This window comes from Akebia trifoliata, chromosome 3, assembly GCF_017979445.1.
Source record: "Akebia trifoliata isolate Shusen 1 chromosome 3, ASM1797944v1, whole genome shotgun sequence".
Taxonomy (NCBI): domain Eukaryota; kingdom Viridiplantae; phylum Streptophyta; class Magnoliopsida; order Ranunculales; family Lardizabalaceae; genus Akebia; species Akebia trifoliata.
This window is the reverse complement of record NC_141377.1, coordinates 1,699,297-1,712,904: the sequence shown is the minus strand read 5'-3', so window position 1 is coordinate 1,712,904 and position 13,608 is coordinate 1,699,297. Positions and strand designations below refer to the sequence as shown.

At 33.2% G+C, this 13,608-nt stretch overlaps 2 protein-coding genes across 4 annotated transcripts; both read right to left on the bottom strand.

The window, feature by feature from the left end:
* Positions 1-715: 715 nt before the first annotated feature.
* Positions 716-2,710, bottom strand: RPL27 (ribosomal protein large subunit 27). Its single transcript, XM_086433170.1, has 4 exons — positions 2,549-2,710; positions 2,136-2,433; positions 1,158-1,259; positions 716-1,062 (listed from the first exon to the last, which is right to left on the bottom strand). Exons 2-4 carry the CDS (start codon positions 2,427-2,429, stop codon positions 883-885), a joined length of 576 nt encoding a protein of 191 aa, XP_086289296.1. The 5' UTR covers positions 2,430-2,433; positions 2,549-2,710; the 3' UTR covers positions 716-882.
* A 2,391-nt stretch (positions 2,711-5,101) lies between these two features.
* Positions 5,102-9,207, bottom strand: LOC147405421 (protein transport protein Sec61 subunit gamma). Of its 3 annotated transcripts, none has more exons than XM_086433169.1 (4): positions 9,069-9,207; positions 8,688-8,839; positions 8,446-8,561; positions 5,102-5,346 (listed from the first exon to the last, which is right to left on the bottom strand). In XM_086433169.1, the coding sequence occupies exons 2-3, from the start codon at positions 8,779-8,781 to the stop codon at positions 8,446-8,448; spliced, it is 210 nt and encodes a 69-aa protein (XP_086289295.1). In that variant the 5' UTR covers positions 8,782-8,839; positions 9,069-9,207; the 3' UTR covers positions 5,102-5,346. The 3 variants fall into 3 exon arrangements, with proteins under 3 accessions (XP_086289295.1, XP_086289293.1, XP_086289294.1); XM_086433167.1 differs by having other exon boundaries at positions 5,102-5,313; XM_086433168.1 differs by having other exon boundaries at positions 5,102-5,313; positions 9,044-9,181.
* Positions 9,208-13,608: the final 4,401 nt, after the last annotated feature.

The following is a 13,608-nucleotide window of genomic DNA, read 5'->3' as shown; positions in this document are numbered from 1 at the left end:
TGCCCATACGCTCACAATAGCATATATGGTTGCATTGTTCCAAAAATTAAAAAAAGTTTATAAATAATAGAAAAATAGAAAAGAAAAATAAAAATTAGAAAAATCTACAATTACTACAATAAATCTAGATTTCTTTTTTGTAAACTTTTATTTTCTTATAATTTATCATATTTTCAAGTACAAGTAGGCAATAATGCCTAAACTCAAAATTTTGACAAAATAAATAATTTTTTTTATTAATTTAAATGTGATTTATAACATAATGTATACATGCTTGAATAGTTGTAGACTTGTAGTCCTATAGATGCCAATGTACAAAAGTATGGTGAAAATATGGCTTTAAGCATAAAACATAAAACAGTTGAAGAGTGGAAGAAAAAGTATACAGTGTAGGAATGGGGTATTTAGAAAAGACAATAATTTAAAAATAAATAAAAAATTCTGCTCCAATGGTCAAATATTTAATTGGGCAACCTATGATTGCATATTGAATATACAATCACATATTTTTTTATGCGATGGCATAATGACCTAACAGTCACATAATCGACACCCAAAGTTGCATATGACAACTATGATACGATCACCAGTTTCTATATGAAAATCTTGACCTTCATGCACTTCAGGGATGCAGGATCATGATCCTTATACATAGGGGAAATTAGGGTTAGATTTTTAGAACCAACTGAAAATTTACAATTATTTGATGTAAGAGTTTAAGAATTAAACTCCTCAGCAAGGATTTGATTGAATAACGTGCAAAGAAGAAGCAATTTAACAATGGAAATCAATGTTACACATGATACCTAGTTCTTACATTTCATGACGGGCAAGATTTTGGACAGAGTTTCACCTTACAAAAACAAACTCATAAACAACGGGTCAACAAATCGGGCTGCCTTCAGAGCCTTCCACTGCAGAAGCCAGTACCAATTGGGGTTGAGGAACAAATCCTTCCTTTCGGGCTTTACGACGCTCACGTTGCAACCTAAAGTTCTCCCTCTTCCTTGCTCTGTAACTGTTGGGGTTTTCAGGCTGTATTTCACGTGGGTAAACACTCACCTGTTGCATCATAATAAACCAATACTTTGTCAGCCTAGGAACTAATCTAGTATCTAAAAAACAAAAATGTATATTTTCCAGATTTCTAACATGACCTTTTTCCTGTCTGGTCCAAATTTCTCAAATTTTACTAATCCGTCAATTAAGGAGAAGATGGTGTGGTCCTTGCCCAGTCCAACATTCTTCCCAGGATGGAACTGAAACATCATATTGAGAAAAAAAGAAAACGTCACTTGGATTGAAGAGAAGTTAAACTTTATAGGGGTGATTAAACGTGTGTTCAAGAAGGGAAACACAATGATGCAATAGAAATCACTTCAATCACTTCCTATAATATATAGATAAGCAAATGAATCAATCATTATTAATTAGTAGATTAAGGCAAGTTTTGAACCCAAGACATGGAATCAACACTCACAAATGATTCGGTGGGGGGTTCAGTTCGGTTAATTCGGATAAGTTTGGGAAAGTTTCATAATTTTTTTGGGGGAATTATCAAAATGTTTTCTTTGGGTTTCTTCCCAAAACCCATTATCTTCAACCTCCCTAAAAACCCAATCTTGTTCATGAGATTTGAAGGTTTACGAGTAAAAATGTTACCACATTCGATGATTAATAAAAAAAATCATCAATTCTCTGATTTAATCAGTTGTCCCTAATTCTGAGAATTTTACCATATTTTTTTGGGGGGGATAATTTAGGAAAATTTACGTGGTTTACTGCATTGCACCAAGCCAGACCAAACCATATGGGAACTGGTTTGTCAGCCAAAAACTTATAACAATCATAAATTTTGACAAAAATTGAAGAAAAAAGAAGCAAATTTACCTAAATCAAGCTTCAAATCTTACGCTAATCAAATCTGGAGAAGAACAAACTAACAAATCCAGTCCAATTTACAGCAGAAATTAATCAATAAATCACTGATTTCACTTAACTTTTTAATAGCCTCTAAAAACAACGAAAATTGAAGATAAAAGAAGCAAATTTACATAGAAACAAGCTTCAAATCTTAAGCTAATAAAATCTGTAACACATTTCAACCACGAAATTAGTGAAATTAGGGTTCTAACCTTAGTTCCGCGTTGCCGAATAATAATCGCTCCAGGTTTCGCGACCTGATCACCGTAAATCTTGACTCCAAGTCTCTGTCCTTTGGAATCTCGACCGTTCTTCGTGCTTCCAGCTCCTTTCTTGTGCGCAGATTCGATCGTTAGCGGAGATTTAAGAGGAAATGAGACAGAGATCCTATTAACACCACAAATCGATCCAAAATCTCCTTTAAGGAAAGAAGATGAAGAACTCGGAGTTAGTGAGATTCCCTTGAAAGCTCCAACTAAATTGAAGCTTATCGCTGCAGCAGCCATTCTTCTGCAAATCAATCAGAGAGAGAGAGAGAGAGAGAGAATTAGATTAAACCTGCAAACAAGTCGACAATAAATACAATCAAAATCAGGAATTCTCGTCTAGGGTTTGCTCTGCTTACTTAGATGTCGAATTCAATTTCGAGCTCTGATTGTGGCTCTGTCTCTCTGTCTGGTCTCAAACAAACAACTACAAGAATGAGATAAAACCTTATCTCGCTCTTCTCCCTCGTGTGATGAGCATGGTTTTAAAACTCGGTTTCGCGTCTCATCTCGTCCATGCCGGATACCGAGTTGACTCGGACGATACGTCTCGTTTCGTCATTGAGACAATGATTCTTAACCACTTAAAAAATCTGATGACGAAGATGAAGTTTTTCACCGCATTTGGATTCAAACTCTTTGTTTTCTAATTCACTTAGTTGAGAGGAGAAGCAAAACTTAATTTGAGGTTGAAAATGATAGGATTTCAATAATAAAAATTGATAAAATTCGTTCGTTTCAGATATTTCGGACGAGATTTTCTATATCTCGTTCGAGGTGTATCGTTCGTCTTGCGAGATTTTGTAAAATAAAAAAATCTTGACCGTCCATCTTGTCCATGCCTGATACAGAGACAACTAGGGGCGATACGTCTTAGTCTTGGACAAATTTTGAAATCATGTGTGGGAGTATGGTTTTGAAACCCACCTAGTTTATCGTTTCGACCTTCATGGAGATCGAGTTAACTCATTTATTCAAATATTTATATTTATGTTCGAGTGATTATTTTATATATATATATATATATATATATATATATATATATAATATATATATATATATATATATATATATATATTTTATAATCAATACTAATAAGTGTCTAACATAAAATATTCTTTTATATAAATCATAAATATTTAAATTATTAAATAATAATTAATTTTTATAAAAATATAAAAATCAATCAACTCGGTCCTTTTAGAAGATAAACCTCACCACTTAGTTTAAAAAAAATAAAAAAAAAACTTAGTAAGACTCATCCACAGTCAAAACAAAACCTTGAGATTTGTTAAGTAGGTGTTTGTGTTTCAAAATATGGAACTAGTCATCTCGGATCTTAAGCAAGTCAATGTGATAGATTATTCTCTTTGATTTTCTAACTCAATTACCTATAAGACAGAGATGTCTCATCCAAGTTGTCTTGGTCTTGGATTAGTTTTAGGACCACATTCGTGTTAACGACGATAAGTACTCAAATTTTGGAGAATTGTTTGTTCTCATTTAATTGATAACTAAAGTTTGCTCTTGCTGTGCCATACTCATTATGATTTAAAGGCATGGAAGATGAACAAAAATAAAGTTTGAGAGTATTATTGGAAAGGGAAGAAGAGGAAAAATAATAAAATTAAAAGCATATTATTGAAAAAAGAAGAAGAGGTAAAAGAACATGTAGTTGGAAATTAAAGAGGAGGATACAGATCAAGACAAAAAAGTGGGATACAACCACCCTATTTTTATCATATAGATGTGTGAAATTTGCTCATACTTGACCAATTAGGAGCGGATTTACAATGGGGGCAATCGCCCCGACAAGAATTTTTAAAACTCGGAGAAGCTACTCAAAAATAATTTTTTTAAAGATCTTTAAAGACTTTGCCCCCCCACATAATTTTTTAAACTTCGAAGGAGCTATTCATATATTAGAAAAATTTAAGATCTTTAAAGAACCAAAATTTTGTAAACTTTAAAAGACTTACTTATAAAATAAAAATATTTATATCTTGAAAGAATAATGCTGAAGTCTTTGGTTGCTATCTACTTTCAGATATGAAGTTCCAGGCTGAGGTCACTCCAGTATGACTCATCTTGAAATCATATTTTGAAGCAACATTCCTCGAAGACTAGAGATTTGATCATTGAATCTTATGATTATGAGTTGCAGTAGTGAAGATTTTTTAGGTTCTTTAAATCTAACTCACTGCCAAATGTTTTGACGTATCTTTTATTTGAATAATGCCCAAGTGAAAAACATCTATAGTTCCAATCTACTTTCACGTCAATAAGTGCGATATGAGGTTCCAGCTTGAGGTCACTCCAGCACGAGTCAATGCAACAAGCTTCAAACGATGGTTAGGTTTTGACATTCTAGAATATCAAGTAAATTAAAACCACATATAAGATAAATCAAACACATCGGACAACTACCATGTAATCCTGTGTTGATCAAAGAATAGAGATTTCCTTTGGACAAGGTGGAATGAAGGAACAAGATTTCATTTAGTAGTTGACCGCGCTTGGTGTATTTATATTTCTTTGAAAAAGAGTAAAAAGATACTCTAAACTTCTAGTGATATATTGTTTGAGTCAGAGACCTGTTCAACCTTATAAGGAAACACATATGGAGCAAGTGATTCATCTTTTGTCTCTAAAAGAATAGCTTTACCAGGCTAATTAAATTACTTAATTGGCAGAGTTCCACTACATCCAATGTGCACCACAGGATGCAAAATTCAAAACTGTTCAAAGCTCCTTCAATGTCAATAATCCTTACATTTTGCAGATCGAACACCACATTGGGATTTACCGATGTGATACCAATTTTACAATCTCATCAAATCTAATTCTTTTCCTGTTTTTGGTAGGACTCAATCCCAAACTAGCCATCAGAATCCCAACTGAAGTACTATAAGTAAATCAACATTTAATTTCTTATAATAATAAAAAAAATCTGTAAAATGAAAAGCTCTCACAAGGGTGCAGTAAAGTCTAAAAAGGAAAGTAGTGCTACTTCCAACTAATAAAAGTACAGCTAATTAATCTTACAAAAGGAAGGTCCCAAGAAGGGTTGAGCCTAATCAATTACTTCCACTACTCTTGCAACCTTGTCACCACTCATTGTCGTCTGCAGTTTTAGATGAAAATTAGTCAGTCCACACTTCGATCCAAGACAAAAAAGAAATCAGAAGAACAAAGAGGATAAATTGTGGCATTGTTATCTAAACCTTTATTCAACAACAAGTCATTATAAGTACACACGGAATGCTACCTCATTCCTAATTCCTAAATTGAAAAAAGTAAAATGGGAACTTGTTCCTCCACATTCAATTCTATATAAAGTCATGTGTTCTGCAAAATTGATGTTCTTCTACTAATTTTATTAGTATATTCATTGTGGTTGTTCGTTTGGACACAATAAGCTTGTGGGGACATATATTATGATTCAAGTGCCTTCTTGCTTGAATAGAATTCTATATGAAGGTATGAGATCAAGTATAAAATTCTGCTTACTCGATGTAAATTCAGTATCCGTTTCCCCCCACTCTCATTAATTTAAAAATAGTTCTGCCACTCTGTAGATATTATCAAATCAAGATAGGTTACTAAGTGAACACATATGGGTTCTACACATTCCAAATCCATTGATCAATGGTTTTATTTTTTATAAAATAAGTAAATAGATGAATAGAGTATTGTCCAGGTTTCACTTAAGCTATGCCTAGGATTTCCCACATAGATGTGTTATGAGCAAAATGGATGAGGGATCAACCATCTTTTCCAAGGAAGTATCGTTGCTCCTTTTGAATTTTTTCATAGGCATTGGGTATTGCCCAGAAGAACACGGGACGTATTTGAAGGATGGTGTGCTTAGGCATTCCACTAGTAGAGAAGGGAATGAATGTAGAGTAGGGCTTAGACCCATAGATCGGTAGGTTTGACACATTGCAAAACAACGTTGAGGTCGTGGGTTCGAGTCCAATTTACCCATAAAAAAAGGGAATATAGAGTATCTTATGTTGAATATAAAAGCTCTTCTTTAATCTTGGACCTTGATTTTGGTGAAATTCAGGGATTCTCTCTCTTTCATGAGCTTCTATCTTGATGACTGGAGGATGTACTTATTGTTTTTTTTTTTTTTGGATAGGCAAAGCAGAAATAATAATATATTAAAATGTAAAAGAAGGTGGCCAAGGAAACCACTCAACAGAAACACAATAGTTACAAGAACAAGCAAGCAGACCAAAGCTAAACAATCAGTCTAGCATAAAAAATCCCATTTACAAATGAAATCTTCAAAAAAGATCCCTCTGAACTCTGAGAATAATTTACTCTAAAATAATAATAGGCCCAACACGACTATCTAGACAGAAATTTTAAGTTATTATTTATTCCTTTTGTTTTCTAGTTGCATTTATCTATATCAAATTACCAACCACATAATTTCCACTCCCATTAACTGTGCAAGTACATATCTTCGATTTTTTTTCCTAGAAACATGTTAAGGTGTTAGATTATCATATTGGTTGTTGTTAGGTGCTTAGATGTACTATGCTTGTGAGTTGTGATGACAATAGATGCAAATATTATGATTTAAGTGCCTTCACGCTTGACTAAATTTTAATTTAAAAACATTCCATCACTTTGTAAGCATAAACAAAAAAAATCCAATTAGATTTGGTCATACAAATAGGTGTATGAAGTCGATAAATGTGGGTAGTACAGCTTCCAAATCAATGAACCAAACAATATATATACATATATATATATATATATATTACTTTTATTTTAATTTTATAAAATAAGTAAATAGATACTTAAGTTATTTTCTAGGCTTCACTTAAGCTATGCCTATCAAATATCCCAAATAGATGTATTATAAACAAAATGGCAGAGGAATCAATTGACTATTTTTTCTCAGTTATTTCTTTTCCAAAGAAGTATAGTCACTCTTTGGAAAATTTTGGTATGCAATAGATATTCCCTAAGAGAAAGCAAATCTTTGGGACAAGGCTTTATTGCTGTTATTGTAAATATTTCCTAAAAGAATATAAGGCCTATTTGAAGGTTGATATGCTAAGACATGTTCTAGTAGAGGTTACTTTCTTTTGACAGCTTATTTTGTATGCTCCTTGACTATTTGGAGGGAAAGGAATGAAATGATCTTTGAGGATAAGGAAGGTAATATAGAGGATCTTATGTTGACAATAAAAGCTCTCCTTTAAACTTGGACCTTGATTTTGGGGAAATTCAGGGATTCTTTATCTCATGAGTTTGTATCAGATTGGTTGAGGATGTAAGGTTGGATTGATCCTAGTGAATCTCTTTCTCACTAGTGCCTTTCATCTATGTACGTGTATATATAGATTTTGTTCTTTAAATAAAGTATGGTTAATTGAACAAAAAAAAAAAAAAGCTTCACCGAATCGTCAACTCCTTTGAGGAACGCCTATGACCTAGACGTAGCCTAAACAATTTTGACTGCACTTGTCCACGGCATGGTTTTAAAACTCGTTTTGAAGTCTCGCCTCGTCCATGTCGTCCGATCTGTTCGAGTCATCTCTTTCAACAATGAGACAAAATAGACTGACTTTTGAGAAACACCAGGTTTGAGATGACTTGCCTATCCGTCTCGTTGGTGGACGATAACAAGACAAAACGGACGAGTCGTCTTAGTCTCGAACAAGATTTAAAACCTTGGTCCACGCCTCCATGGTGAACCATGGTTTTAAAACTCGGCTTCACCTCTTGTCTCGTCCATGCCAAATACCGAGTCGTCTTGGATGAGTTTTTCGATACGTTTGAGACGTTTCGTTAAAAAATTTGAAAAATGAACATGTGGTATTAAATCTCGTTCGAAAAAATTGACTTGTCCGTCCGTCTCATTCATGTCTGATACCGAGACGACTCGGGTGATACGTCTCGGTCTCAGACGAGTTTTGAAACCATGTGGTGAACACCTACGGTTGACTCGCATGTCAACACATCAACACAACTACCGCGATGAAAACTTTAAGTCATTTTTTTTTCCTTTTGTTGTCCAGTCTCATTTATCTACCAAATTACAATTTGCATAATTTTCAGTTTCATTAACTCTATGTCTTTCATAATTTTAAATAAGACCATAATTATTAATAAAATCAATGAAAATACCACCTAAAATGTAACGAAATTGACGAAATAATATCAGAATTCCTGGCATACATGTAAACCTTAAAACAAATACAAGAAAAATCAGGGAATAGGTTTTGATACTTACCTAACCAGATCCAACAATGATATTGTTGATAGGAATGAAGATCAGCTTTACGAAAAACCCTACAAATCCCATCACAACGAATCCAATCGCCGTACGTAGTGCGACCTTCGTGAATTCTACATCAAGAACATACATCTCCATTATTTTTCAGATCCGAACGAGAAATATAATTCATAGATCTGAAACAAGAAGATCAAATTAAAAAAAAAAAAAAGAGAGCCAGAGATCGATCATCGAATTACCTTTTCGATCAGGCTTGTGGCACCTCTTGACGAGGCGAACGCTGTCCTTGGCGAAATCTCTCAATGGATCAATCACGTTATCTAGGGCATCCATTTCGTGCAAAAAAGAAAGAAGAAGAGAGATCTTCAAAGAAGAGAAAAAGAAGAAAGATCTGCACAGAAGAAGAAGATCAAGATCCAATCAGGAACAAAACAATAACAGGTTTCAACAGATCTGATCTTAAAACTTTAAATAAAAATAAAAATAAATAGAAAAAAAGATCAAATAAACAACGATCTTCATGAGAATTAGAAACTCAATCAAAATCCGACAAAAAACAGAATTAGAAACTCAATCGAAATCCGACCAGAAATACAGTTAGAATTAGCGTTTGATATTACCGTGGTTAGGTCGTCGGCGTTGAAATCTGCAGAACAAACTATACGATTGAAGGTATGTTGTCCTTATATAAATACAAACCGAAAACGTGGAGTCCGAGACCGAGTTCTCTACGTTATTTTTCATACGGTTTTTTCTTTTTTTTTTTTAATTAATTTTTAAACAATATATATATATTTTGAGATTCCAACGTTGAAATAATTTAAAAATACATTTATAAAACATTAAATAGTAATATCGTATATTTTTTCTCTTAAAAGTAAGAGCATTTTTTATATGTAAATATTTTAAAAAATTAATTAAAATCAATTTTTTAATTTAAAAAAATAAAAATTAATTAAAAGTAGATTCTTTTCCATAAATTATTTTTAATTTAAAATATAAGAAGAAATTAATGTCACGATCCAAGTAGTTTTTTTTTTTAATTTTAAAATAAATAGAAATTAACTCCAAATAAAATTGTGTCCCACGTTTTTTTCATATGGAAAAAATAAAAGTACGTCAATTTAAAAAAAATGAATTTTTTAATTTAAAAAACAAATAGAAATCCCAAAAAATTAAATAAAATCAGTGAATCGGGGATTATGATTTTTTATTATTATTAAATAAATCATATCTTAAACTATAAATTTTATATTGTCGATGTTATTATTATGTATTTTGTTAATCAAGAAAAATAAGGAGTTGACAAAGAATGATATTACTTATTAAAAAAATAAAAATGATATTATCTGTATTAATTAAATTTATTTATTTTTTAAATATATTTTTTTAATTTATTATATTTAGGGTTGAATTGGTTGAATTAGAGAGTATAGTTAAGATGAGATTTCTTTACTTTCTTTTTCTTATTCTTGTTTTTTAAATTTATTTTCTCTAATATCTCTCTTGAATTTAACTTTCCAAAATTTCAATTTCTTTTGAGTTCGACGGTAATTAAAGAAAAAGTGGTGAACTCGACACTATAATGCAAATCAGATTTTTTTTTCTTTTTTCATATTTTCAATTATGATACTTGATTAATCTCTTTGAAGTACCTAAAAATGCATCAATTATTGTTGCAAATAAAAAATTAGGATGTAATCATAAATAAACAAAAAATTTGAATTTCAACTTCATTATTCATTATCGAAAAAAATATATTTAGATGTTCAAAATTAAGAGAATATTATTCCCCATTTGTCATTCATGATCAAACATTGTCGAAAATAGTTGCAATTGCCGTTGAAAAATCTAATTATGCAAAGAAGATAAGAAATAGATAGTTTGCCTATTTCAAATACCTTGTACAGGTGAGATGAGTTACAAGGACCATTTATAAAGGAAAAGTTTACTAAATAATCTGATAAGTTAAGAGTAAAAAAATTTAGGGACTATTTAAAAAGAAATCCCTCCGTGAGGGTCTTTTAAGTAATTTTCCCATTAAAAGTACCTAATGTCCTCATGGTCATTACTGATGAAAAAGAGAACTACTATTGCCACACAAACTTTTGCTAATGCCACCCAATTGTGTGCCATTAGAAGAAGTTGTTAATTTTTGTTCAAAAAATCCATCTTCACCTTGTGGGTCTTGTCGTTACTATATCATCAATAAACCTTAACTTATTTTATTAAAAAATCCTTCACTTCCAATTTCCTCACAGATCAATTGTGTCCCAAGGATTTGAAGATTAAAGAAGGCATATCTTGAAATTGAAGATGAAGGTAATTTTTTTTTTATGCTTGATTTTGGGGGAGAAAATGAGGGCAAGGAGTATGTCATCACATTTGAAAAGAGGTATCTCAAATATTTCCCAAAAATCAGGGATATGTTTAAAGAATAGTGATAATCTAATGCTCCCTTCACATAATAGTAAATCCATTGCTTCGAGATACACAAGAACAAATATTTATATTTTTGTACGGTTCTGTGAAGGAAACATATAAAAAAGAAGTGTCAGATTATCATGACTCATGTCTAAAACACCTTAAGCTTCCATCAAACTCTAAAGTTGTACTTGGATTGAGAGAAGTGAAGAGTAGAGAAGAGAAAATAAATGAGTTTCTCTCTGTTTCTCTTGTTTGAATTGTTAAGTGAGGAGAGAAGAGAAGAGAAGAGAAATGGAGAGAAATCCTTTTAAAATATTTTATAATTCTAACTTTGCCCCTAAATCACTTTTAAGATATTTTAAAATTCTAAAGTTGTCCCAAGTTCTCTCCTCAATCCAAACATGGTGGAGACAAATTGAGTTTCTCTTCTCTCCACTTCTCCCATTCCAAACATAGCCTCAGTGTTTTTTTTTTTTGTTCTTCATAGGATGCACCTTGGGTGGGAGCAGATCCTTTATAGTATGTTTTTCATGCATCTTTCCGTAACACTTTTTCTAAGGTTGAGAGAGCGCCACATTGAGAGAAAAAAATAAGACGACACTCTAGGGTTCGTGCTTTAGATTAGATTTTTTTTAAAGACCTCTTTTAGGTCAAATCAAGAGCTTTGAAAGTCAACGGCCATTGAACTTTCAAATTTAAACAATTGAATTTTGTTAGTTTGTTGATGTGGTGCTCTCTCAATCATTCAAAACTGCTATAGGAAAAAAAACACTACAGAGGATCCGCTCTGACTTAGGTGGCGCAACCCGAGGTTACCATTTTAACCCTGCAAATATAGAGATCACCATCCCTGCTACTCTGCACTTCAACCTTACTCTTATTGCTTTTACATCTCTTCAAATTAGACGGTTTTTCAATATGAAATACCAACATCAAGAAGCTTCGACCAAATTGGGCATGAAGTTTAGTTGCACTTGTTACCAGAAGTCCAGAACCACACATAAAAAGAAAAAAATCAAAACACATATATTGAGAGAAGTTCAGAATCCCAAGCCGCCCAAAAACTAGTTTCAGAATCAGACAAAAAGAAGCAAACACATTGCCACTAATCTAGAGATACCCATCAGAAGGTCCATCAAATGAAGAAAAATAGCTGGATTTCAAACAAATTCAATGTACTCAATTTGGAAAGAAAAGCAGTATCATGCCAAGAATGCATAATGCATGACAATCAATTGCGGTTGGATATCATATGTTGAAAAAAAAAAAAAATGGCGACCTAGTCGAGTTAAAATCACATAACCAAATCCCAAACAGCAGCATCATTGTCAAAGAGATCCTAAACAAGATAAAATGAGTGTTAATTTAGGTAAAAGTTAAAGAAGTTTGATGAGTCTGAACCCCGTCTAGTTATTAGAAAATTCTTCGATGATGGGTCAGGGTGAGATTTATAGACCTTTGATCTTTAGTCCTTTTATCTGTCAAAGCTGCGGAAGAAGTTGAAAGTGATTCAAGTTTGCTGTCGTCAGAGGATGGCAAACAGCTTTGGTTGGTTTTCACAAGAAGATGATGTTGCAGAAGATATTGGATTGCTGGGGTAGAAGATATCTATTTCGGGTGGGGTGTATTTTTCTTCTCTCTTAAGGAATTTTGTGATTGATCGAAGCAACCAGGAATGCTTTTTTCTTAAGGAATTTCGTGATTGATCGAAGCAACCAATCAAGCATTCCTGGTACATCAGGTGGACTGTGATCATTTTCTCCATGTCGTGCACTGGGATGAGGGGTTCTTTTGATTGTATGATGTCTTATGTAAAGCATATAACAAGCTCAATCAATCCCCTCAAATACATGCTTTGAAGGCAAAAAGTTCTGTGAATTAATCTCATTAGTAGCGACCGAGTGCCCTTGATCTCATTCAGGTGTTGCGACTATTTGACAGACAACTGGGTGACAATTTTTTTTTTTCCGGTACCGAGGTATCTGGGCCTCTTAAAGCACCAGCCTAATCCTCAGGGCACAATGGCATTATTTGTGCAGGAAGGGACTAAGAAAGGCCCCAAAAAATCTGTATACTAATGGCTTTGGCAAGGCAACACAGAAGTGGAGCCAGCAATAGATTGGACATCGGATGGAGAATCATTTTTCTTTAAGGAGAAAGCATGTGAGGCATCAAGTTTTGGGAATGATTAGTCACGGAGCATTTAAGGAAATGACCATTTTCCCATGGCCTTGGCACCTGCAGCTTCTGCTTTGCTCGCTTCTTAAGGATCAATAATTAAATGTAAGAGTCGCGATAATCTGACTACCCCACGTGGCACACTCAATCGACTCTCCTGATGTGACACGTTCGAGAGCCGCAGATCTGTATGCCTCGGGATACACTTTTTTAAAATGGGAAAGTGCACTTATCTATTCCAAGTGTACAGATCTGCGGCTCCAGAACATGTCACGTCAGGAGAGTTGATTGTGTGTGCCACGTGGGGTAGTCAGATATATCACAATTCTAAATGTAATTATGCCAATTCTTGAGTGTCAACACCAGGGACTGAAGTTCTTTTTAGCCACCTTCATGGCATCATTCATCATGGGGTTTAACTCAGCACAGAAGTAGAAAGATGGGAATGTGCACTGGTTGCAGTTTTAGATTTTACTTGAACTTTGTAATCCTCGATGAGAATAAATTTATTTCAAGGTTTTCGCCAGATAGGCCTTTGAAGGTGAGCTCTCAATT

Excerpts from the sequence above, each read along its gene's own strand:
- RPL27 (XM_086433170.1), bottom strand. The coding sequence starts at position 2,429 with ATGGCTGCTGCAGCGATAAGCTTCAATTTAGTTGGAGCTTTCAAGGGA. Across the intron at positions 1,260-2,135 it reads TTCGGCAACGCGGAACTAAG|TTCCATCCTGGGAAGAATGT; the intron begins GTTAGAACCCTA and ends ATGATGTTTCAG. Across the intron at positions 1,063-1,157 it reads TTGGACCAGACAGGAAAAAG|GTGAGTGTTTACCCACGTGA; the intron begins GTCATGTTAGAA and ends ATGATGCAACAG.
- LOC147405421 (XM_086433169.1), bottom strand. The coding sequence starts at position 8,781 with ATGGATGCCCTAGATAACGTGATTGATCCATTGAGAGATTTCGCCAAG. Across the intron at positions 8,562-8,687 it reads CCACAAGCCTGATCGAAAAG|AATTCACGAAGGTCGCACTA; the intron begins GTAATTCGATGA and ends TTCTTGATGTAG.